Here is a 27,448-nt window from a genome sequence, read left to right as displayed (position 1 = left end):
AAACACACTAGCATCCTCCAGGGCAGAGTAATAGTCTAAACTATTATTTCCAACATGTCTGGTTTCAGACGCACCATGACTACCACCGAGGCGCTGCAGTATTTACAGGCGTTGGACAGCGGCCATTTTAAATTGTTTGAAAAACAGTATTAAAGTTGTTAAAATGTTAATTTTGGTGTCAGTCGTTTCCCAACAGACATACTAACATATGCAATGCATCTTGACATAAGATCGGGTTTAAAAGCCCACGGTCGTTGTAGTAGTTTCTAAGTTCCAGTCGTTGTTTGGGACTATTTCAATGGTTATTTTCAGTTCTTTTTTTTTTATATTTCACATTTTATAGGCCTTGCTACGTATGTTAGATTAGCAATTTCGCTATTCAAGTTCGACCATGTCTCTCTGGAGTGTAAGTGGTTTAAAAATAATATTATAGTTGTTAAAATGTTATTTTTGGAGTCAGTCGTTTCCTCACAGACATACTAACATATGTAATATCTCAACTGGGTATTTATCTTGACAGAATGCAGAGTTTAAAAACCGGCGGTCATTTTGACCGCCCATGGTCGTTTCCGGGAGGAGTGACATCCCCGTCGTTCTGGTGACAAGAAGCTTGAAAGCGAAAACCTCAGCATGAGCTGAGCTATTCTGAGCTGTGAAGGCGTGTGCAGGTGAAATAACAACCCCCCCCCTCTCCCCCACCCCTTTCAATTTGCTCACGGTTACTCTCGGTAACAGCTGGCTTCGACGATCTCACCACCTCCACCTCTCTCTCCGGTATTATTTCCCTTCCCATCTTCATTTCTGTCTGAATTGCTCCACCGTTTTCATTTACGCCTCCTTACGCGGCTGCTCTGGCACACACACACACACACACACACACACACACACACACACACACACACACACACACACACACACACACACACACACACACACCATGGCTGTGGACAGTCTTCATTTTTTTCCCCTGCTATTAAACCTGCTTTCCCATCTCGCATCCATTTCCCACTGGAGGGGATCCGTAACCTTCTGAGCAAACCCCACAAGCCTCAACACTACAACCCAAACACTGCGGAGAGATTAAAGTATCATGCGTGGTGTTCATGACTATCTGCCCTTTACGTGAACCCTCTTTATTCTACAAATTAGCGGAGGGAGAAAAAAGCAAAAATCAAAAACAAAACCCAATCTCTGGGGATGGAGAGGGGTATGTTACGCCGTTGACTCTTTCAGCGCTGAAGAAGGGCCGCACCCAGTGGCTGCAAAAGAGAGAAATGTGGGGGTGGGGGGCCGAGCAATGGCAGAAAAATGTAGAGACGTGTACAAAAATGGTAATGCGGAGACCTAATCACACATAATCACCCTGGTGGCCTCCCCAGTTTTTTTTTCAAAGTGCTCTTCCAGAAATAGGATGTTATCATTATTCCCATGCCCTTATCTGCTGGAGTGATCTTGCTCCAAATAATTTAAGAAGTCACATGGGCGGTCTCTGTGTTGTGAAACAAAAATCCCCTTCTGACACGAGGTAGAGCCTGGGTGCAAACCTATGTGGCCTTGGTATTCTAAGCTAGGTGATCTCCACGGGCTCATGGGTAACCCGCACTTCAAGAGGAGCAGCGGTGTGACTTCTCTTCTCTAAGCAGGCTCTCCTTTCTTTCACCTCGACGGAGACAGAATAATGAGCACGACTCGGGATAAAAGAGATTCAGGGGATCAGGTCATCGTACGACTCGGCCTTGAGCCCGTGGAGGTTTCCGTGATTGATGAAATAATCTCAGCCACCCTTTCTTTTGGAGTGACACGCTCACACCTCTGAGGCGCACAAGACAATGCCTGTCCGTGACACCGAGCAGAATCTCCCAACACTGAACCGGTTCACTGCCTTGCTTGAGGGAACTTCGGTAGTGGTTGTGAAAGGTGGGAAAATTACTTCTCATTGATTTGCCCCGATCACAAACCACACCGCAGATTAAAACATCAAGGCTTTGAATCAGCAAGTATTAATTACTTGGGCCAAGATTACAACCATACTGTAGTGGCAATTAATTCCATGCATGTAGCGACTTCTCCTATAATGTTCAAGGCTCTATCCCCTATCATCTACAGTAAAATGTGAAAGCAAAATGCATTTACAGAAGCTTGAAACATGAGCTATACTCGCCTGAAATAACATTCAGAAAAAAATCAACTTCAAGCATTCAGAGATGTAGAAATCCTTACATCAAACCTCTCCACGGCGTCTGTTTATTCTGCTTCCACTTCACTTTTCAGGGAAAATGCTGCGATATCAAAACTGTCACAGTTTAGTATTGCAATTTTGCACTGATTTTCCCCAACCATCCTAATAAAACAGTTTTTTTTCAAGCCACACAGTTCACAGACATGCAAAATCTCTCCTAAACTAAGTTTAAATAAGTTAACTAAAGTAAAACTAAACTGTTTGAGCAGAAAAAAGGGGGTGCATCTCTTCTAAAGGAACATGATGCACAATCAAACAGCTTTAGTTGACAGCCTAGCCCGGGCTTTTAGCACATCTGAACAGGGAGTGCATGGGACAGCTCTCCCAGCACCAGCTATCAATAGATGAAAGATAGAATGTCTCAGATAAGTGCCTCCCTGTGCTAGCCTGGTAGCATATAAGACAAGATCCCTGGCCCCCGGGTCAGGGGTATGGGACGACAAGGCGGTTGTGTGGACTACAGGCGCCTCCAGGTCCAAAACTGTTGCTTCTGTTTAGCTTCATAACAATGAGACAGGAAACATCTGCAGGCCTGTGATGCTCAACAAAGACAGGGGCTGGCTCCTTTCCATCATCTGCGAGCGCCGCTGCCGCCACCGCCACCGCCGCCACCGCCACTGCCACAGATCCCCTAATCCAACTCAGCTTGTACAACTGATACGTAGGGAAGAAAGCCAGGTGACACCTGGCAGGAGTTGCATTAACTTTTGGGGATGGCAAGTGATCTGTACTAACTGCTCGGTTTGTTGGCGATCTGCCATGTCAGTGATTTCTAGCGCTGCAACTAATGACAATTTTCATTACCGATTCATCTATCAACAATTTTCTTTTTGAGTGATGAGTCATTTAGTCTAAAATGTAGTCTATAAAATGTCAAAAATAATAAATACCCATCGTAAGTTCCCAGAGCCCAAAAACTAATGTCTTTAAATTGTTTACTTACTGCTTGCCAACCTGCAGCCGTAAAAAACAAAACTTCGTTTTACAATGATATGAATCAGAGCAAGGACAGCAAATGTAAGCATTTGTGAAGCTATAATCAGAAATTATTTGACATTTTGACTTGATAAATTACCAAAATGACTAAGAAACTACCGGCCTTAAAGTGGATTAATTCATTGTCCACTTTGTCAGGGCCTATAACAGCTGTTTTCAAAGATTGAATGGGGTCGCCTCAGTCCATGATTACCTCCACCAGATGGCAGCTGCGCGCGCGCGTGTGCCTGCCTGTCCGCAGCTAATCTCGCAAAGTACAGGACCTAGCCTAAAATATGTGGCGCACAGTTATGAGTGTATGATGGAGAACCTCTCATGGTTGCAGCGATTAAATACCTAAGGAAAACGTTAGTTCTCGCTATCGCCGCTCCCTCTGCTCCAGTGGCACCCCCAGAAATTGTTCATAGGGGTGGCCAAATGGGGCCACTGAAAATCTTGGGGTGGCACACCAAAACCAAAAGCCATGACTGAATTTCGGGAATTCTATGCTGCTGTTGTAGTATACTGTATAGACTAGTTAAAAACTGTCAATATGAGAGTTAAGAAAATTATACATTATTGATTTACATGAACAGCACCTAATGTAAAATATCAGATAGAAGCATATTATGCATAATCAGAAGCATATTCTGCATATGTGACTCGTGGCTGGGGGGGCAGCGGGGGGGCCAGGGATAGAATCAGGGTGGCCATGGCCACCCCTGGCCACCCCTTGGGGGCGCCACTGCTCTCCTCGCTCCCTCTCTAGCTCGCTTGACCAACGCTGCTTTCCGCCGCTGCCCGCTCTGAGTCAACCGTGCGCATGCGCGACTCACATGTGGCCTTGGTATTCTGAGTCAAGTCAGATCGGGCAGCGACAATGTCAAAACCAGAACGTTAAGGATTCGGGTATGAGTCTTGAAAGTAAACGAGAAATCGATCGTATCTCGCAAGACAGCAAATCATTCACTGCTGATCTCAGCACAGGAGACCTGGAGGAACACTGGATGAGCTAAAAATAATTCACCTTTTTCACCTCGCCACCACGCACAAGTGCCATCGTCTCCAATGTCAAAACTCTGCTATACCAATACAAATTTCAAGAGTAGGATCAATCAGTCACAAGTGGAAATCATCTCAGTAGCTACAATAAAACACTTCCCATGGATCAGCTATGTCTTCTTACTGGTGTTTTATTGCTTTAGAATGAATGAAAGTCAATCAGCACAGCAGCCACTCGCCTTCATTCATTTTATACCATGAAAACCACGACGGTTAAACACATTTCAAGTCTTTTAATAAGGGCTTCGGAATTATGATAGCCTGATCTCTGCCATTTCATGTCAGACTGGGTCGCTTTCATGATAGGGTCCGCCTAGGAGGCTGCACATCCACAGGCTGACAGGGCAAAACGTTTTTATTAGGTAGGTATTTTTTTTCTTTTAGCTTGATTATTAGGTAGATTTTTATTTTTTTTAGCTTCAGCGCTGCATATCAAAAACTTTTCATTTTCATATTTCCCCATTCAGTCGACTTATAATGGCAGGAAAAACTGGTTTTTCTGTCCGTGTGTGCGTGTAAGGAGAAGGGGCGATGGGTACGCCTGGTGCAGATCTGCACGCTACTGAGTGCACTCCTCTACTTTTTGCTGATTTATGTAAAACCAGACCGGCAGCTTGCATACCCTGGACAAGTATTGTCGAAAAGGGCACTGATGTTAATGGTCATGTAGACGCGATGATCGTAAACCCTTATATGATAACGTGATATCTATAGAGGAAAATTAGGTGCCTTTGTTATGTCCTCTTAAATGTTACAATGAACTTTTAAAATCACCCTCAAGTTTTGATTACATTTTCTACAATATATATCTATTCAAGCCCGGTGTGATCCTTGTATCAGAGACTGGCATTGGCACCGCAGCATTCCTTTTTTTTCTATTTCTTTAAAGACCAGAGAAAAATAACTTAAAAGACAGGAGATCATGGGGCAAGAATTAAAATGCATTAAAAATAATACATAAATACAAAGACTTTAAAAACTGCAACTGCACTGAATCCACCCCACCCCAGCCCCCGACACACACACACACACACACACACACACACACAAAACAATAGACATGAACACACAACAGGATGGCATGTGGCTTTCCTTGAGGAGTATCCTGTTCAAATAGACGTGTCATCTGCAAGGCTTTGTTGACATATGGCTCATGCTGGACATGACTGAGTGCAGGCCAATAGGAAACCACCCTGGACAGAAAGGTTTTCAGGGCTCCACATACACCATGAAAGAGTGACAAATTACTGACTGATCGGTGAACATTATTGGATGATGGTCCAATCTCCGTTACCGAGAGCCTGTCACTCAAGGGACATAAAAAAAAGAAAACAAAGTAGGTCTATTTTCCAGAAGAAATTGAAGGACCGTAAGCACAGACCATGTCACGATTCCCAGTCCAATTACTTAAATTGACCTTATTGCTATGGTATGGTGGAACGGTTTCTGGATAAACACCCACGAGTTACTTTTTTAATCCATAGCCTTTCTGTACATCTAAATTCCAGTTGTGCACCTTTAGCAGAAAAATATTAGATATAAAAGAGTGGTAATGCATTGTATTCCCTTATGTTTAATTTGCAAGATGCTTTGTTTGTGCTGAATAATGACTGTGAGGGGCATCGACCCATTGGGTAGTTGGTGGTACAATGCAACATTAAAAAGCCAATGTGGTGCTCTTGTGGCGCTCTGGTCTCCTAATAAAGCTTCTACTGAGGCTGCAAGGAGGTTATTCCGTGCTGCGACCGGCTACTATTTAACTTTAAAACTTGAAGGACTAGTAACCTCCTCCTAGCAACCTCCTTTTAGTTGCAGAATTTGTAGACCATTGGAAACATGAACAGATATCATCCAAATCCAGGAACCAAGGACATTAGTCTTAATCTAGAGCTGCTCCATGGAAAACAAATGGCACATAGTAAAAGAGACTGGGGGAGCAAGGAAGCTCTGCATAATAACTTGCACATTTACCAAGTCTACAAAATCAGCTTTAAGTCTTATGCCATTAGCATAATAACTATTAATTATCAAATGTATAATATAACAATGGAAATAAAAATGTAACTACATTATGTATGTTAGAAATACCTCTAAGTAGAAATGAATTATGTGCATTGGTAGGCCGCAAGCAATACATATGACATTAGGACTAATTGAAAGTTAGATGGAAATTGTGCAGGAACTATAGGTGAACTAGGAACCTGTGAACAGCCAATGGCGGTCTCTGAGGCTTATGCAAAGTTCAATTTATGGTAAATGTTAACATATGCAAAGCCATTATTCATATATTTTGCTGTGGAGAGTGTTTGTAATTACCATCAACCATATAATGCCCTGACAATGCGGCGCCACTGGCAGTAAAGCACTTCACTGCAAGGCAGAGGAAAAATAGGGATCTTTTATATGTGAAAAGTATAGTATGTGAGTACTGCACACAGCTGATGATCCATTTCATCATGAACAATACCAGAAAATAAGAATGCAGTCGGATGCTTGAGCAGAAGCAGCCCTATAAGGAAATACCACAATCCTTCTGAGTTGCTTCATTTATCTCTAAAAATACACTTCCATCAAATGACACAAAGGCAATTCAAAATAGATTTTTGTTTTGTGACACAGAAAGTATTTGACAGTATACACTCAAATGGCCTAACAGAGGCCCTGCCCTGCACTCTAAAAGCAATCCTTCAGAGAACTATTCTTTTAAATGGCACAAACAGTAAATTTGGGCCAGCTCAACTAAATCCCATAGTGAACACAATGGTTGTTAGGAAAGTAAACGCTAGTTTATGTGTGATTTCAACACACAGCTTGTTAGTACTGACACGACTTACACTGATGTCTGAAGTGGCACATTCTCAGACACCACCTTACACAATGTGCTTTTCCATACTGAAATCCCACTGTGTCTATAAATGGTTGCAACTAGTGTTTACAGCCCTACGTAAATTACAGTGTTTATGTTCCATCTTACTTCAGTCTGCTCCACTGTACTATGGACATGAGAATGAAAGAAAGAAAGAAAGAAAGAAAGAAAGAAAGAAAGAAAGAAAGAAAGAAAGAAAGAAAGAAAGAAAGAAAGAAAAAGAACGAAATACAAATAGTATCATGACAGGAGTATAACAGGATTAACACTTATGGATAACACTTGTCAAGATTAGGATACAGCTGTTACAATGGGATCAAGAAAGTAAAAAACAGCAAAAAGGAAAATCCAATATTTCATGATACCGTGGACCCTCACTGTAAATGAAAGGCGTGATATGAGAAGGGTGTTTGTTCAGCATGTCCAGGTGGGAACTGCTATCTGCATTGCCCAAGGTGACATTAAAAATATCAGTCTTGAGGATGAGAAATGCATGCTTATGTAGGAAAAAAATGAATTTGGTTTGCAGAATTTCAGCATACAGAGTTCAGCATTTTATCAGTCTTTGAAGACGGAACCTAAATAAAGAGCAAAGACCGTGGTATGAAGCGAGTGGGAGCAATCTTTCCACCATGAATCAGTGCACCTGACACTGACTGAATTACACAGACATGAGAGGATGACCCTGTTTATGTCTGGAGTGTTGGCCTCCTGTCTGCCGCAGTCTCATCCATCCACCTCACTGAGGAGAGTCACAATGTTTGTGCAAATTTTGAACCAAGTCTAAAACAGGGATGAGAAAGACTACTCTCGTCAAAAAGCGGCATATCAACGGCATGACCAAGAGTATTCACTGATAGTCTACAACAACAAACTGGTCTTTGGCTTGTCACTGGGAGGTTATGACGTTCACATGTGCCATACATGTGCTAATACAAATTAGCAGATAACTATAAATTACTTTAATTACAAAAGCCAGAGCCTTTTCCTTACAGCCCTATGTTTTCCTGAAAGTCTTAATTTGAAAGCTATGTTGAAGCAAAATGAAGACAAAATATTGCCAGGGCAGCCCGAGCTATCAAATGGATTTACAGATGCAGTATATATATGCTGCACTGCACTCTTACTCACTAAAACCCAAGAGGCAGGGTCTGGGCTGGGACAGGGACAAGCTTAGGCAAAATGTTTCTTTTCACTCTCTATAACTCCTTAGTCCCTTTTAGACCAATACACCTACATAGCACTTATTGACTACACTCTTAAAATAATTAGCACACTGGACCATAGCATCTAACCGCTGTAGACAAATAACAGACAAAACCCACAATTAAGCTAAATGAAAATACTTAGTCCCCTGCTGGAAGCATACAGGCAAAAATGAGAAGCTTTTGGACATGACAGACACATAGAGGACAAAACATGGCAGCAACAAAAAAGTTTAAAGAGCGAAGGAAACTTCTCATAATCTGAAAATGCCAAGTCACTGCAGCAAAAGAGAAGATGTTGCCAAGGATATAACTTACAGTCAGAAGTTCTTTCTGGAAGGACTTCCTCTCCTTGCTCTCTGCATTGTTGCAGTCTTCCTTCAGCTTCTCAAGCACAGATGCAACCCTCTCAGGTTCACTATCAAGCTCTGCACGGCAGAAATGGGTCAATGGCAGGTTGATGTATCCTAGGGCATCTGCAAACGCTCGCCAGTTGCCTATATTCTCCATCAGTATAGTTCTTACAGAAGCATAGATGTATGTAAGGAACTTACAAGGCTTCAGTATATGCTCCAGTAAGACAGTAGTGGTAAGGTCAGGCCCGCTGAAATAAATGGGCTTTACTTTCCCAACCACCAGAACATTCTTTGTGTGGACAAGCCCTGTCCTGCCCTGATAATATCCAATGTACCATTCTTTTGTCCACAATTGGCCTTTCAGTTTAATCTTCTCCTCACTCAAAAGGGCTACAAAGTCTCCTTTTTTATATTCTAATAAGTATTGATTTTTTGTCTGGCGGATGACTGTTTTGATCAGTTTTCCAAACCTAAGGTTGTTGATACGCCTGTCCTGAAAAATAGGATACTTAGTGGCAATGGCAAGAGGGGATAGGACAATTTTACCCACTTCCTTCTTCTTGAGGAAGCGCCGCTGAATGGATGTCTTTGGCCCCGTCTTTGGTGGCGGCATAGGTGTCTGTACACAAAACTGGGCAAGTATACAGTCTTGGTCATCTTTAATCTGGACCCTCAAGGTGAAATCTGAGACATCGTCGGTGTTGCGAGAGGCAATGACATAGACAAGTCTGCTAACCTTACCAAGTTTGATCTGAAAACCCCTGACTACTCTCGCCTGTTCACTAATCTTTATCTCATAGTTGGCCATGTTGGAGTAAACACCAACTCTAAGGTCCTGCGGTTTGGACAGGACAAACTGGTGTTTACCCCAGAGCTGCAGTGCCACTGGTGGCGCAGACTGTGCCTGCTTTCCTACCTCACTCACCAATAATGTCTTTGGAGCACAGTCATGACCAAAGATAGCTACAACAGTTTTGAAAGATGGGTGAATATGCTTTGGACCGTAAACCCCTAGAGTTATCTTTTTAACCACGTGTTCCCAAACTGAGGAGTCTGGTGCGATCGACTGGGACTGGGCCACAACACACACATACATGCAAGGTTCAAGGTTATCCAGGCAAACTTGGATTGTGTCACCGTAAAAGTACGCCTGGGGAATAGGTGTATATGGGCCTTCTTTACAGTCACTTCTGACACATAGAACCTCTGTTGTCTGCCTGCTCTCCATTTTCACTACCACTGATATTTTCATCTCCAGGGTAATTGTGGTCTTTGTTTCCATGTTGCTAAGTTTGATCTCCACAACGGGACTGACAGTAGTGCAGCGGTCATTGTTCAGCTCCAGAGGTGGATCTAGCAGGGCTTTCATTGAGATCTGCTGAGTGTCTCCTTGAGCCACGTGGCCCTCGGGTATATGCATGCTGATGCTTGTGTCTGGAAGCTGGACGGCCCCTCCAGAGCTGTCCAGCCGACATACTATGTTGGTTTCTATTGGCTGCGTCTGGCCCCAACCCGGGCTCTGACCCAACGAGTCCAAATCATGGCATGATCTGGCCAGCTTGCGGTGATTGAGCCATGCTGCTCTGAAATCCTCTCTACTCTGGAACTGCTCTGGTGCAGGGGCTTTGAGGCCTCTGAAGAACCCCATGGATTCCTGAGGGACATCAGACTGAGCTTGTAGGATTGACAGCTCAGAGAGACTGTAAGACCGCTTACTTCTAAAAAATGGGTTGTCCCTGCGTAACATCTGTCCTACCCCTACATTGGGGCTGATGGGATTAAAATCATAAATGCTACTATCAAAGTCATTCATGTTGGTAGTACTGCTGGTGGAGTTTGGTGCTGATGGAGTTAGGCTGTCAAAAAGGAGCAGGTCTACTGATTTCTCATTACTGTTCTGATCAAGTGAGCTCTGAAGTCCCCCATTCAAAAAAGGATTGGTGGAGTTGTGGGTTGTTGTAAAAGGATTCCCATTCTTGAGATGGGTCTGTTTCAGAAGTACTCCTTTCCATTCACCTAGGAGGTCCATTTCTTTAGCTCCCTCCTCACTGCAGTCTCCTATAGTGTCAATCATCCCGCTGTCACTGAAGGACGAGTCTCTGTAGTTGACAGGCTGCACGTAAGCCGCAGGGATATAACCCATCTCTGTGTTGTTGTGGGCATACCACCACTCTCCACCTGATGTGTCCAAAACATAGAGACGGTCCCCTTTGGAGAATTTTAGAGTAGTGAAGCTGGATGGGCAGTAATCCTTAATGGCAACAACTTCCCTGGCAGTGCCAAAGGAAGCAGTAGCATCCAGCCGTAAGGCACTGGGAGAAGGCACTAAAAAACAAAAGATGGTAGATGTCATTAAAAAAAATGTTAATTTATTCTGAGTGCTTTGAGAGTTGCTCTCCTTTGTCTGACAATAAATACATTTTTCAATTTGAGCAGCTGACCTTTGACATCAGTGAGACTAGCTTCTGACACTCCTTCGCTGAGATCTATGAGAGTCCCCTCCGACTTGCAACGAGGGAGAGAAATGTTGTTATTGGTAGTTGCTCTGATTCGATGGGCTGCCATTGTTGTTCTCTTCCCTGTGTGCCCAACCTGCATGCACACAGTGCTCCCCTGGGTTCCCTATAACTAATGGCAAAGTAAGATATTAGCAGCCTCCCATGATATCTGAAAGAAACAGAGAACACAAGATTAACTAATTGAGTATACTTTCATAATTAACCTTGAGCTACACTTGACAGCCTCATTAAGTAGGTCCAATGCTTTACTGATTATTAAAAAAAAAGTCAGGCTTAGAACTTGCTTATCGTCATAGCATACAGTGGAATACAAATGACGCTCTGTCCCCACATGTACTACTTGTACAAATAGTACTCCTAGAACGTTGCATGAACTGATTCATTTTCAATGGAAAACATGCCCTGCTCACAATTTATGGCGGTCATATTCAGGGGTTTCCCTGCCTATCTAACTCAAAAGCGGGCTGCCTTTGCATTACTGGCCGCCACCTTTGTTGAAAATTTGAGCAAAAACGCAAAGGTTTTTTTTTTTTTTAATGCCAAAACTATTGTCCCTCAACAACTGTTTTGATGCACTAGGTTTATGCTCAACGTAGTGTCCCCGACGTCATCACGTTTCTTGCGTCGAGCTCATAGCCAAGGGGCAACATCCGGGTTTGAAAAGTGAAGCCAAAGTGCAAGTGCCTTAAACCTGCATTATTTCTAATGGATACCAGGGGGCAACTCCACTGGTTGCAAAAAAGAATCCCGACTCCATTGTCTCCCATGCTAAAATGCCCAACTTCACAGCAGAAATAAACATATTCACAGCCTGGTTCAAAAAACGGTTTTGGTCTCTATAGCTACTTTCCCCACCATGATAACTGAACAGGGGTGATTTTCATAAAAGTCATCCATTTAATTTAGTTTAAGGCTCAAATTCATTTATAATTAGGGGCGTGTCGGTGGTGGACTGATGACAACTCCAACACCTCCCACCACCTCCCAAAGTTTAGGTTAGATAAGAGGTTGGGTTAGGGTTAGGAATAGAATAAACAGAGTATAGATGATCCCCACCTACTGTACCGGTGGTGAGTATGAAGTTTTGGGAGGCGGTGGGAGGCGTTGGAGGAGGCAGGGAGGATATGGGGAGGAGTTGTAAGTGTCCTCAGTCTGCCGCCAGACTAGATAAGATTGCCCACCCCTGGGCAATCTTATCTAGAAAGGGACGGTGTGGGTTCAGGTTTTTGTTCCAACCAAGCATTACACACCTGTATCTCTTAATCAAGTTCCTCAGCAAAGACTCTACTGATTGATTAGTAGGAGGTGTGTAACTGCTTGGTTGGAACAAAAACCTTCACCCACACTGGCCCTTTCTGGACAAGATTGCCCCCTGCACCAGACCCATCTCAAACTCAAGGCTTCATACAAACTACAAACCAATGGGTCTCTACGTCCATTATTGTATACCGTCTTTTCGGCCATCTGCTGAGGCCCGTGCCATGGGGTCTCACGCATGTACAAACACACCATGTGCACGTACGTTATGGGCGGCACTCGAGTGTGGCGACAACAGGAGAATGGCACATTCACAATTTCTGCAAGATTAAGGTAAGCGAAGAATTGCCGTTATTCGTGAGGCAAACAAATGTATGTTTGTAATGAAAGCAAGGTTAGCTTGAAAGCCATTGCCCTCCCTGCACCAGTCCAGACAGCAGATGTGGAGAGGCTGTTCTCTGTCCTCAAGTTGGTAAGCAAAAAGGATGTATTCAGGGAGCACATTTGGGACAATATGACAAAACATTTTTACAAATGACTGTTTCTCAAAATTTTTATAGGTGAAGACTCCACTGCGGAAGATTTCCAACTAGATGTGTGTTGCAGGGTGGCTGTGGATGGACCACCATCTGTAAGGATCTTGTTAGACCGTTTTATAAATAAATAAATAAATAAATAAATAGATAGATACAAATTGAGCCAGGAGAGTCTAATGTGCACAGAAAGATTGCACAACCTGTGACTGAGGGTTTTTTTTTAGCTTTATGTTGATTCCTGTGCCAAAATAAACACCATCATTTGTCACAACCTTTATTTTTCATCTTTTTATTCCATCTTGGGAAAACATTTAAATCCCTATGGACACTTTCGTCTATTAAATGTGATTTTTTTCACTTGAGCGCACAACACTAAAGGTGCATGCACAAACTACGCCGCACATGCCGCGCACATTCTCCAGCCTCTGCCACCTTAGTCTAAAAAAATAAAGATAAATAAAATCAGGGAAAACCCTGATATTGTACTACAACGAACATTTATGTCAGCAGCACCCCCCCCCCCACTCAGTTTTACATTGAAATTAAAGTTGATAAAAAAGGGTATTTACAAGGAACATTGGAGTAAGCAGGAATAAAATCAGAAGAGGACAAGGTTCTCGCTCAACTCAAGTTCTACACACAACTTCATGGCCTTATTTGTGGAGGCAATGTTACATGTGTATGATGATATACAGCATCCATTAAAATCACTGCAAAACAAGTCACTGAATAGTCCTAAAACATGTTGGTCATGCATTTCACTTTCACACTCTCACTGAAATGTCAGGTTTTCAGAATGTTTTAATTTGGGAGATTTTTTTTTTCTTGCCTGTTAGGTTTCCAGAAAGTGTTACTGGTCAAAAAAAAAAAAAACAACCAAAAAACCTAGACTGTAAAGGCTAGTCTGAAAGGGTTAACTGTGTGTGCGCCTGTCTGGGTGTGTGTGAATGTGTGTACTTGAGCTCATCTAAATAACTTTGATCCTCCAGTTCCCACTGGGGAGCGTTGCTCTGGACTACAGAACCATCAAAACCAGACATACTGGGGATTAGCAGTGTGAGAAATAATTTTGTAAAAATATTTTGACTGTCTGACATAAATGAAGAGGTATGACAAATGCTCACACACTTTTCAACACAATAGAGTGTACATCTTAGGTTCAAACCCCCAGCATCTTTGGGTCCCAATACCAAGAGTGATAACTAGGAAGAAAAACTAGATTTTTCTTTCCATATAAATACATTTAGTTGATTATTTGAAATCTGGTAACTAAATAACTAAATCCAAAGTAATTGAATGAAGCACAACTGGACTTGGTATATATCCGTGAAGACGTTTCGCCTCTCATCCAAGACTCTTCATCAGTTCATGCCTTTCTGACTAGACCAAGCTAGTCTGACTGGCTGGTGATGAAACTCAATATTTATCCTCTTTGGAGTCGTTATCAGAGCTATAGGATAAATAACTCCAAAGAAGATAAATATCTGAGTTTCATCACCAGCCAGTCAGACTAGCTTGGTCTAGTCAGAAAGGCACGAACTGATGAAGCATCTTGGATGAGAGGCGAAACGTCTTCATGGATATATACCAAGTCCAGTTGCACTTGATTCATTTCCTTTGGATAACCATGACCTGGATGAATGAGAACATTCACTGATAAATAACTAAAAAAATAAAATAAAAAAGCAACATACAAAGCCTTAAATGATTTTCTGTGGGTCCATACTGGGGTAATACAAAATATGGTACTTCACTCAGCCCTAATCCAGGCACTTCCTGCAGCGTGTGGAAAAGTGACAGCATATTTCCCAGACTACACCTCATATAGTCTCATTGGTAAATTACATTGGGGCTGACACATGCTTTTTCTCTCATTCACCCAAGGTTGATTTGCTCTGCTTTACTGTCTCCTTTTTTCTGATCCTTTTGAAGATGGCGAGACATATGCATTGCATCTATGTCAATGTAAATAAGAGTACTACAAAAGATTATACTGCCAATGGCAGATGTGGGTCAGTGGGACTCTCTCGTTCATGAGGTGCCAACAAACCACTACAAGATTTTTCACTTTCCATTTATAATTCATGACACTTTAAGCTCAGAGGAGAGGGATTGATGATAGTCTTCTTCTGACATACTTGTACTGGCGAATAAGTGATTCAATGAGGCCAGTAGCAAGCAAGTAAACAGAGCCAAATAACAAAGCGCTTCAGAGGTAATGTCATTCTCTAACTAAATGAAGGCTGCGCATTAAATGATATTATATCGATATCGTTATATAAAAGGATATCATCTTGGATTTTGGATATCGTTAAAATAAAGGTAGCATTACATTAGAGATGCAATTTTCTGAACTCAATAGCCTGTTCTAGTCATTATAATATTTGTCTACTTGTCTGGACATAATATCCACATTACTAATGGGTGTTTTATCAAAAATGTCATCGTGTAAATATTTTATGAGAGCACCAATAATCAGCTCTACAATATCATCAAAATATCGATATCGAGGTATTCGGTCAAAAATATCGTGATATTGGATTTTGTCAATATCGCCCAGCACTACATTAAATAAAACTCATGTAATAACTGCGGGCCCTGCAGTGGAATGACGAGTCGTCCATGGTGTCTTCCTCGCCTACACCCCAGAATATACTGAGTTATGCCAAGTTCACACTACTTGACTTTCAAAGTTGTCAGATTGCTATGCTGTTCACACTACACAACTTGTAATCGGGAATCTTGAAGTCGTTGTGGTTTTCCAAATAGATGACTTAGTGGCGACAGGGGGGCAGTGGCGCCCCCAGACATTTTTCATAGGGGTGGCCAAATGGGGCCACTGAAAATCTTGGGGTGGCACACCAAAACCAAAAGCCATGACTGAGTTTCGGGAATTCTATGCTGCTGTTGTAGTATACTGTATAGGCTAGTGGAAAACTGTCAATATGAGAGTTAAGAAAAATATACATTATTGATTTAAATGAACAGCACCTAATGTAAAATATCAGATAGAAGCATATTATGCATAATCAGAAGCATATTCTGCATAATCAGAAGCATATTCTGCATATGCATCTCGTGGCTGGGGGGGCCAGCGGGGGGGCCAGGGATAGTATCAGGGTGGCCGTGGCCACCCCTGGCCACCCCTTGGGAGCGCCACTGCAGGGGGGTCGAACAATACAAAACCTATCACTAGGAGGGAGGAATCACCGACGAATCTGTTTAGTGTCCAAACTACGTTTTGTCACGAAAACACACACAAGAAGTGACAGGAAGTGACGCAATACAATTGCGCCAGACATGTTTTTTTTCCTTCCAAAAGTGGATGTCTGCCAGAAACAAGCGCTTCAAGTTCTGGGCTGATTTCCTTGTCGCCATGCCTGTTGATGTTGTCGGTGGCACACCCCTAATTGCCAGTCACAACCTGGTCACAAAACGTTTCCCACTACAGGATTTGGACTTCCCGACAAATTCGGATATCTAGCAGCCTCTCGGGTCACGTCTGTGAACAGTTCACAAATAGTGGCTGCGCGCCGAGCCAAGATCTGTAGCGTGAACTGGGCATTAGGCTCCCGTCCCACCTCCCTGCCACAAAAAGCTGAACGAATGAATGAACAATAATTGTGTAAAATCCAATTACTAGACATTAGTGGCAATCTTTCTGTATTCGTGGTAAGAGAGGTCAAATAAATCAAAAGGAAACAAACACATTAAATTAAATCAGTGCTGCCAGTCCACTGGCTATGGCCTGGCTGACAGGTGTTCCCGTCTCCTCCTTTCACGGCAGGACTTCTGGCCCCCATCCCTTTGAAGTGGATTAGGTGCAGAAGGGAGGGTGAGGAATGGTCAGTGTGGTTTGTGTCCATCTGCCTGGATGTAAAACCTGGGTGGTCTGCAGCAGCTATCCAAACTAGTGCTCTCCTCTTTTCCTGAGCACCCTAGAGTGTTTAACCTCCGCCACAGCACCTCCACAGACAATAGTGGGTGGAGACTTTTGGCATCAGAACTTGAAAAAAATTCCCCACCACAATGAAACACAGTCAGACTTTGCCTGATGATAGTATGCTGGGAGAGGCCAGTACCGACTTTTCTTTTGACATTGTACAGTAGAAATATCATATTTGATCTCATTTACTCTAAAGTTAGCCACTAAGCCATTACCACAGCTAACGAGGTTGGCATAGTGAGATGAAATAAAAGCTAATGCTATTTAATGCATTAGCTAAGGGAATTGTCAGAAATGATTGCCCTTGGCCCGAACATAGGTACTCCCTTTCGTGCTGTAATAACACGGCAACATAATGTTAATGCTGCTTCACTCTTAAAATGCTAATGTCGCTCTCCCAGTGCCAAGATGTGGCCTTTCTAGCTACATAGACTCAGAAAACTATCTTCGTTTTGTTATCATGGCCGGCTGCATTATGAAGTTTCTCAGTGGAACAATGTAGGACTATTCACTAGTAACACAACTTTTGCAATGCCATTAATGAACGTGTTGGCTCTATCTCCAGCTGTTTTTATACACGATAAAGAATGACTCAACTCTGGTGGGTGGTCAGTTTAACTTACTTACACTTACTGAAGGCTATCTTACTTTAAACTCACTGTGAAACATTACTTGGCTCTTTGTAAACAGACACAGAATTATGAAAATACTAAATTATTTATCGAGCACATTTAGTGACAGGCTAGACAGTCCAATGACCTTTAGTGAACTGCCTGTGGCTGTTCTCTATGTGAGATAAAGTTAGCCGATGCTTTCGTTCACTGCGCTTATTTGTGGTACTGTATACCAGTATAGGCCTATTGTCAGCCCTGTAAACCTAAAATTATCCCAGACTGCTGATTAGTCTGCCTGTCATGGTGTCTATAAAGGGAGAAGGGTTGGACTGAGGGTGAGCGATATCTAGCTAGAAAGATATATAAGAAAGGAGGGATGGCGGGGGAGAAGAGGAAAGGGAGAGCGAGAGCGAGAGAAAGAAAAATATGTGAAGTGGTTATGCTGTAGCTGCAAGTGACTTGATGGTAGATGAGACCAATAGGCAGTGATGGGCTGTCAAAGCCATCAGTGCCTTCTCTGCTGGCCCTGTCAAAATCAAAATCATAATTGGTTTTTCATAGTTAAATTGAAGTGTACCAGAAATGTGTCTGAATGCAATTACTTGTTTTCTCCTGGGTCTGATTTCCTACGTCATCTAAATAAATTACAGCTCCTTGGACCAGCACTAGTGGTACTGCTAGCCTTTCCTTGAAGCCCAAAGCTGCAAACTGATTACAACTTTGAGTGACCCTATCATCAGCCAATCAAATGTATATGTGTAATGACAGAGCACCCCAGGGCCCTGCGATGTATGGGTACTAGCCCCAGTGTTGTCATCAACTTTGAGCTTGAGCCTTTGGCGGGTTGTGAGCAAACTAAGCGCAATAGGCACTACATTCACAGCTACTGGCGATCTTGCTGCCAATCTACTTCATCTTTTTTGTGACTCTGGTAGGATTGATTTTTTACACGTTCACCCAAATGGACTAAATCACTGGATGACTTTTGCAAGAGAAGGCTGCCACGAGTCTCTCAAGTGAGGTGGAACTTCAACTCCAGGTTGGTGTGCACAATTTTCTTATTAAATTGAAGGCGGTGCAATGATAATATTGTGGCTATACTTTATTGAATTTGTTGAAGTTGTGTGAGTGGCTGGTGAACACTATATCATCTGTGGAAACTTGTTTGTTCTCTCCGCCAGGCAGTATGCGTTTGGTCACGCGTGTGTGTCTGTCTGTGGCTAATCTCGCAAACTACTGGACCTATATATCAGCCTACATTTGTTTTTGAGCACAGTTATGACTTTATGAACAAGAACCTCTTGTGGTTGCTGTGATTAAAAATCCTCAGAAAACGTTTGTTCTAGCTATCGCCGTTCCCTCTCTTCACTCACTCTCTAGCTCGCTCGACCTCGCTGCACGCATGCGCGCGGTTCATTTAGACTGGGCGGCGACAGTGCTCATTATGTATTCATGTATGAGTGTTGACCGTAAACGAGATGTTGACAGTATTTCGCAAATCAGCAAATAATTCACCGCTGATCTCAGCACATGGGAGCTGGAGGAGCACCGGATGAACCAATTTGCTTTATTTACCTCGCCGCCATGTTTGTTTAACTGACATCGTGAGAGGGATTAGACGCGAAGGTGCCATAGACTTCTGTGTTGAAACTACACTATAAAGACACAATTTAAAGAGTAGGAATAATCACAGTCACAGCTGGAAATCACCTCAGTAGCTACAATAAAATATTCCCCATGGCTGAGCTATGTTTTCGTACCGTTGTTGTATTGCTTTAGAATGAATTGAAGTCATTCGCCTACATTCATTTTATATCATGAAAACCACGACAGTTAAACACATCTTAAGTCTTTTAATAAGGGCCCCTTCTCCCGGAAGGTGAAAAAAAGGGGTGGTCTGTCACCAAATCTGGGCACTGGAGAAGGAGAGATACGCCTGGTGGAGATCTGAACTCTACTGAGTGCACTTTTCTAGTGGTTTTTGTGCCATGTGGTGTGCATGAGCAATTTGGTTGCTGAGAGACATAACGGAAAATCTGATGGTGATGCTGCAATAGTGCTATAGTGCACAGTGGTGTGCGTTGTTGTTGTTCAAGATCAGCTGTCTTGCTGGTGTTGATCCAGTGTATAGTGCATGATAATGTATTTTGTATGTGGCTGAGTTGGCTTTATCTGCACCAATACGGGAAATGTGTGTGTGTGTGTGTGTGTGTGTGTGTGTGTGTGTGTGTGTGTGTGTGTGTGTGTGTGTGTGTGTGTGTGTGTGTGTGTGTGTGTGTGTGTGTGTGTGTGTGGTGCTGGGGGCAGGGGCGGGGGGTGCAGTTCATTACTGAAGGCCCTGACTGAAACCCCATGATGCGCTACCGCCAATAGGACCATAACAAAACAAACCCAGGCAATGGATATGAAATTACAACCCATCGTGGCAATTTTCACAGTGCATTTTCCTCTTAATTCCATGTTTAGGCCTTGGCTTACCACGTACGGTTGCTATATTGCCATACTGGCTGCAACAGCAGGGGCAAGTAACTGAACTCTGGCACAATAAGCCGATTATCCCACTTCCATTTAGTGCCATGGGAGAACAAGCCCTCTTAAAGATTGCCCTTTCTGTTAGCAGTCCCTGCAGAGGAAGTACACTATGAAACTGTCATCCATGCCACTCCTTTTATTCAGCAATTCACTTCCTGACGTGGTAATGTCCCTTAGGAATAGGCTGATGCCAAATAGCTTTTATTACTGAGCGACAGGGAAAACACAAAGCCCCTTATCAGCTGATAGGGCACCAGCAGGTGCTCACATTCATCTCACAAAAGTGAGAGAACTCAATATCGTCTCTTGGACAGAATGTTAAACCGCTATTCTGAAGGATCGAAAAATGACTTGCCAAGGTAATGATGTACTTCTTTAGATTAAATACCGACCCCAAAAAACATGTTCAAATTAATAAGAAAAATAAAATGTACACAAAAACTGATGTCAGAAATCCCTCATTTCGTTTCACACGTGTGCCTGCACATTGTTTTTCATGAAAATAAATCGAATTGAATTGAATTATTTTTAAGGCTATGTGTTTTTCTCCCTTTATGATGCTATCACCCTGTTTTAACATCCTTCACAATTATACGAGGTGTCCAAATGAAAATAGGACATACTAAACAGTTTTCAGTCTACGCGGTAGGCTATTTGGATGAATACTCCTAAATTCAACAGGTCCAAATAAAAACGAGTGAAAAAGCCAATTTCCCTGAGGCTTCCTTACAAGGGGTGCCATGTGTTAAATAAAGCGAAATAAATGTGGAAAAGACATGGCTTATATATCGTTCGACATATGCTGCGAAATGGGATCAAAGCTTCACTATAACTAGCCAAGTGCAGCTTTCTAACAACTGTTTTGCAGCGTTCAGCTGCCATCAATTAGAACCAGCACCAGTTGGCTAATAGAACCATTTGACTGGGTGGGTTTCTTGCAGGGATCTCATTAAATACTACAGAACAGCAATGTTTTAATGGTATAATAGAAAAACGAATAGGTCGGCATTTAAAAGTGAAAATTAAGAATAGAAAATTAAGGAAATAGGTGCCTGCTCCCTTTGCAATACACAAATGGTTTCTGTAAGAGCCACATGCCAGATTATGTCTTCCCTACAGCCTACCCGGTGAAACACAACACTGCTTTTTTTTACAACTGCAGTACATCATAATTGTGTTGTACATTTAGTACATTTAATTAATGTAATGTAATGAGGTAGCTCTATTATAATAATGGTTGCATACATTTACCATGTGACGTATTGTGTAAAGTTATGCATACAATTGGATGCAGATCACAATGCCAACAGTTGTTTTCCCCCTATGAGGATACTATGGGCCATGGATCCAATTAACAGATGACACTGATACAACGGTTTACAGGGCTGCACTTACATGTTTATAAATACCCGATTGGCAGTCCTATCTAATTTATCACAGATAAATCATGATATATCCCATGTAAAAGACAAGACCGCTGGGCAACTTTTAAAAACTAGTTCAAATGGGAATTCCTTGCAAACTGCAACTGAAGATGCACATTGTTTTTGACCTCACCTTGAACTGGATGTTGATCTTTTACTTGCTCGAGTACAAATGTTCACACTAGCTGTAAAATGAACAGCACGTTTCGTGTTCATCGTGTCCAGTCTCCATTGTGTATATCGGCAAACACATATCCACGTTGTGTGCATCTTTACATCTGGACAGAGGCAAGTACTTGTAAATATGACTGTTAATGAGGCACAGGCCGTAGCAACCACCACTTATGTGCACGAGGCCACGGACAAACAATGTCATTTGCATCCTCAGCAATTTAAACAAGGGATATTGACAACCTTGCTTCATGTAGCACATTGTCTCCGGCTGCCAATGCAGCGGCAGAGTTTTGCTGAGTTTAAGGAGAACTGCTCCTGAGCAGGAAGTGAGCGAGCAGCAGAAACAAGGAGGAAATGCCTTTGTGATGAGAGGCAGCCAGATCTCTCCTGACTTCCCCTGCCTCCCTCACATCCTTCAGCCGACTGCCTTCAACGCATTGTTCTCATTTCTTGTGATTCCCGGGAGGGAGGAACAATGCCTAAATGGTCACCGGTGGAGCATGGTGATGTGTGCGTTCAGTAACCCTGGTTACAAAGCATCACCCTGGTGGGAGGACTGGGACCTTGAAATTGCTTGTGAATTTGCCAGAAAATGTGGGTGACCCAGCTGTGTTGTTCTCAGGGAAGCCAATATCGGAGTGAGAAAACAAGCGCTCCCTCATACTAAGTCAACACCGCTCTGGTCTCAGCTATATCTCTTGTCCTGGGGGAAGGCAGAACGAGCCTCTGTGTGCACCATTATCATATAAAACTGTTGCTGAGGGAGGGAAGATTTTCCAACTACAGTTCTGAGATAATTCAAAAGCTAGGCTTAACTGTCAAGGCTGATCAAATTTGCGCTTAACGCCAACTTGTTCCATCCTCGCAGCTAGGGTACATAAGCCAGCGGCGATTATTAATGAGTGAAACTTCTGAAATAGTGGAAGCAGTAGACTTCTAAATCAGACTAAACACATTTCTGAGATAGTTCAACTGTGTGTAAGTAAAACTGTTTCAACTGTTTCATCTCATGGACTTTTCTTCACGCAGTCGTGAGACGCTATTTCAGTGGATGAATAAATCATTAATAACTGATTAATATTGCCAGTTTGTATTGGTGAAGGTAGTCAACCCTAGAATTGCTCCTCAGAACCTGTGCAGATATACAGAATATCACAACCTGACTTCACAGTCCTCTGGCTGTCACAGCTGTCCAGACTGCATCTTAACAAGTTCTTGATTGGCTAAGATTCATATACCCATTTGCCAGACTGACTTAAAAAGCTCCATACGATACAGATAGACAAAACAAAAAAAACAACATTATGTGTAGCAGTGAACGTACAGTATGTTGACTGACAAGTGAACCATCCGAAAGGGGACATATTGTTGATTGGTAACTACTACATGCAAAAACCCACGAGGTGTTGCCTGCACACACCTCTAGCACCATCAGCATGGGAAATGCAACGGTTAATTGGTTTAAGCACAGGTTGAATCTTGCTTATACAAGAATTTCAGCTGTGGAGCGTATCAGTTCTGAAATGGGGAATAGTGCACTTCCAGCAAGACCAGACATGTTCTGGATGGGTGTATATGAGATTAAAAAAGGAGCAAAGGGAGAAGAGAAAGAGGGGGCAAAAAAAATCTATTAGTGTTGTGCTGGCTTCAGCCATCACTCTAGTTCACTCCTTACCTCATAATATAAATATCCCAAGTAAAAATGGCTACAGGGATAAAGTGGAAAGGAATGCGTGGAATGCCCGGGTCCAAATGAAATCATGCATTATTCAAGTGAAGGAGGAGAAGAGAGGAGAACTTATCATTCTTTTAATAACAAAGAGGAGGCTAGAGGACATGTTCAACTGTCAATCTGGGTCTTTATCTGGGATTTTGTTAAGACTTCGTTCATTGTTGCCAATTCTGTTGCAGACCAGGAGAACAATGGCACTGCGACAATAACAACAATAGAACTAAAATGGGAATCTATCATCCTGGAATCCTCCTACCGTCCAAACACACACACACACACACACACACACACACACACATACACATACACACATACATGTATATAGATAGATAGATAGATAGATAGATAGATAGATAGATAGATAGATAGATAGATAGATAGATAGATAGATAGATAGATAGATAGATAGATAGATAGATAGATAGATAGATAGATAGATAGATAGATAGATAGATAGATAGATAGATAGATAGATAGATAGATAGATAGATAGATAGATAGATAGATAGATAGATAGATAGATAGATAGATAGATAGATAGATAGATAGATAGATAGATAGATAGATAGATAGATAGATAGATAGATAGACACTCCATGCTGAGGCTCTCTCTTAGATCAACCTGGTCTGATCCTCATTTTCAAACAAAACGTGGAACGTGATGAGTTTGTCACGCAATGTTCCCATGGATCAAACAGTGGGATGCAAATGAAGCTGATAAAAGGGTATATTCCACTGATATTAATACAACCACGGGCCTTAAACAAAACACACGTTCAGCCCCAGCTGACGCCTAGCGTGAGAGGGGTTAAAATGGAGGGGGGGGGTGTCGGGTGGACCAATCTCCAAGATGAGTCACACCTAGTATAATCGCTCCATCCCTGATAAAGAGAGGCTGGATGGGGGGGGGGGTGGCCGAGAAGGGGGGCCAGAGCAGCTGCCTGTCTGATGCCAGCCGTGCCAGTGCCCTCTCTGTCATTATGCACATTGTAATCAGCTGGACCCGCACCCTGACGACATGGCACACCAGGAGACGCACGTTCACGCTGGGAGAAAAGCTTATCTGGAATCACATGCACATTCATTCACACAATGAACACTATTGAAGTCTAGCTGTAACCCGGGATTGGGTTCTTCTGTAAACAGGGGGTGAAAAATAGCTTTAGCTGTAGAGTGACTTCAATTGTGATCAAGTGTCCAGCCTGATAGAAAGTGCATATGACAGCGAGGGGACTGACAGAAATGGCATTCTAGCAGACGCCGCATTAGATATAGAGTCCATCACCCTCGACCGACGTGCTTACGGACACGCATATCAATCTGGGCCATCTTGGTCATCGCTCTCTTCACAACTTGGACGTGAGAGACGGCCGCATACTGGAGCAAAACGCATATTGGTGATCCACCTCCATGATTAGGGCTGGTTGTGGTGGAGACGCCGCTGATCAGATCACAATAAGGAAATTATTCAGGTGTGGCGCCATAAAGGTTTCTTTTTCTTTGTGTTCGTTACAGCTCACATCTGGTCACAGTTTTGGATGCGCAATACTCATTGGGATCGACTATGAAAACATGCAAGCAGAGGGGATCACATTCACATCACTTCTAGAAGACATCTTAGAAAATCTAAGCTTGCTCAGCCAAACATGGTGAAGCTATGATATGCACACACTGATCAATATGTTCAAAGTAAGAAAGAAGGCTGTGGTTACAGATAGGGGTGACCCCCCCCCTCTCTCTCTCCCTCTCTCTCTCTCTTAATGGTCATCCAATTAATAATTTTCCCTGGTCGTAAATGTCAAAAGAAGGCAACGCCTGCCTCGTGTATGTTAGCTGACCAGAGTAAACATTGCTCAACTTCATTTTTAGGCAAAGTTCACTGGGTTGTCAAAGTTAAAAGGTCAACGTGAAAGTATGGGAGGGGGAGAGGGGGGGGATTCCGGCGTTTTCCACATCACACTCTCGGTAACGTATAACACCAGAGGCATCGCACAGTTGCGTGCAAGAACGTGACCATACATGGGCCGACGTCGGTGACAAACGTTTGCCCATTAACACGGCACAGGCCCGGTTTAGCGGAATAGCTTTAGTATAAAAAAAATTTTTTTTTAAAAAATAAATACTGGTTTGAAGAGACTCTGCAAAGACTCGGGTCGCTGGCACAGAATCGCAGCTTTTCTGCGGAGCGTGACCGGGCAGCGCGGGCAGGGCTGGAGCAAACGGAATGAAACAGGGCTGCTCATTTGAACCATCTCAGTCACGCTCGGTCTCAAGCACCGCCCCCGTCCGCGGGTCAGCGTGATGCGAGAAATCAGAGGAGAGAAAAGATGTTTTTTATTAAACACAAAAAACCCCCCCAAAAAAATGGATGGCAACGAATGTCAACACATGGGAAGACGTTGCCATTTTCCCCTCCCGTACTTGGAGCGGCGTACACAGAAGACTTGGTGTCGCGTCAAAACAACACGTTGCAGTTAACAGTATAGTACAGGGCACCGCGTACAGCACAGTACAGTTAAGTTGCGTCTGTGACTTTAAATCCTGCAACAACTAGTTAGCACGAAGGAAAGAGAAAGAAGAAAAAAGGGGAGCAAGGTTTTTCAGGACCGAGACTGACTAAATCCAAATGTTGACCGCGGCTGCTCCCCCCCCCCCCTCCGGTGCCCCCAACCAGCTCATTTAGCGCCGAACGCATCACCTCCTTCGCATGTCCACCAAAAAGAAAAGTTAAAAAAATACATATATATATGAGTCTTAGTAACCTACTTAGTACCCTACTCCCAGGTGGGGCGACTGTTCGTGAGAAGCGAAAGCACTTTCATAGGTAACAACAACCAAAAAAAAGGGAGCGTGTTTTATGACGAGTAGCCCACACGAACAACGCCGGAAAGACCGTAACTCACCTTGAACCCACGTTCGCCGCTAATTCTACCCGACGGAGTGAGCTTGTGAGGCGGGCGCAGTTCCCCGCAGCTCCCCGCTACTTCTCATCGCTGGCTCCCCGGATCCGACGGCAGGGAGGAGACCCTCCCTGACGTCACTGGGGAGGGGGCGGGGCCTAGACCTCCGAGCCCTGAACCGAGTTTCACGTTACCGAGTCCACGCGTCATCCGTCCACCGGCAAAACGTATCTCGTCACAGTCTCACCCGCGTACAGGATATTTTAATTCATCTACAGAGGAATGAAAGGCCGTGCATGTCTGACGGTGAACAGCCACGTACTTGCCATGTAATGTGTATTTTGTTTTGACAGCTTGATTCAGGATCAATAGATAAAGCTGCGCTCTTCATCACTGTTTCCTCACGTTATGGAACTGACCTTTTCACCAACAGGTTAGACCTCCAGTCCCGCTAGCCAGATCCTGCTCCGAGGTGTAGGGTCTGGCTGAGGGCTCCCATTGCCCAAGTCTGATAATGAGAGAGAAATATGTTATGAAGAAACCGATCGTTATTCTGGTGGGCTGGTCTTTAGATGACTGTACTCCCCCCCAAAACAGTATAATAGAATTCCTTAATGGGGATTTCATGAATTGCATGATGGTGATTTGGGGAAACGGAGAAGTCTTCAGACAAAAGCTCCATCTGAAATTGTCAAGATCAGCTGACTTTGTGGTCTTAATTGTAATAACAAGTTAAACAAACCCAATTTATTCAGAGGTACTGTAAAACAGCAATATGCTGTAGGTTTACCCAATTCCCCCGCAGGGATGAATAAAGTATTCTGATTTAGAAAAACTGACTGGGCCCATTAAAGCCGTTGATACGAGAGTTGCTAAGTCTCCACAAACTATGAATCATATTTGTAAAAAAAGGCTTTCTCTGTGACCATTTGACAAACCGGCAAGTACACTGTGGTTAAAACTAAAATAGCTACATATCCTTTGCAATGTTTGATATTGCTGACAGAAAGAGTCAAACATGCCTTGAAGAGAGTACAATAAAAGTTTTGTCATCATTATCCCTACTGAAAATGTCCTAGTGTTGCTTGGGGGATGTTGAAACTTGTAACAC

General features: G+C 43.1%; 1 protein-coding gene across 2 annotated transcripts in view; it reads right to left on the bottom strand.

Annotated features, from left to right (window-relative positions):
• The window catches only part of sh3bp4 (SH3-domain binding protein 4), a 32,893-nt gene extending 6,452 nt beyond the window's left edge, over positions 1-26,441 (bottom strand). Inside the window, exons 1-3 of one of the 2 annotated variants that reach the window (XM_056289761.1) lie at positions 26,341-26,441; positions 11,145-11,370; positions 8,666-11,028 (exon numbers count right to left, since the gene is read on the bottom strand). In XM_056289761.1, the coding sequence (XP_056145736.1) occupies positions 8,666-11,028; positions 11,145-11,301 (2,520 nt within the window). In that variant the 5' untranslated portion in view covers positions 11,302-11,370; positions 26,341-26,441. The remainder of the gene's footprint in view (positions 1-8,665; positions 11,029-11,144; positions 11,371-26,340) is intronic. The other variant, XM_056289762.1, reaches the window with a different exon arrangement.
• Between the last annotated feature and the right edge of the window lie 1,007 nt (positions 26,442-27,448).

The sequence above is a fragment of the Lampris incognitus genome, chromosome 11 (assembly GCF_029633865.1).
Source record: "Lampris incognitus isolate fLamInc1 chromosome 11, fLamInc1.hap2, whole genome shotgun sequence".
NCBI classification, from domain to species: domain Eukaryota; kingdom Metazoa; phylum Chordata; class Actinopteri; order Lampriformes; family Lampridae; genus Lampris; species Lampris incognitus.
This window is presented reverse-complemented; position numbering and strand designations above follow the sequence as displayed.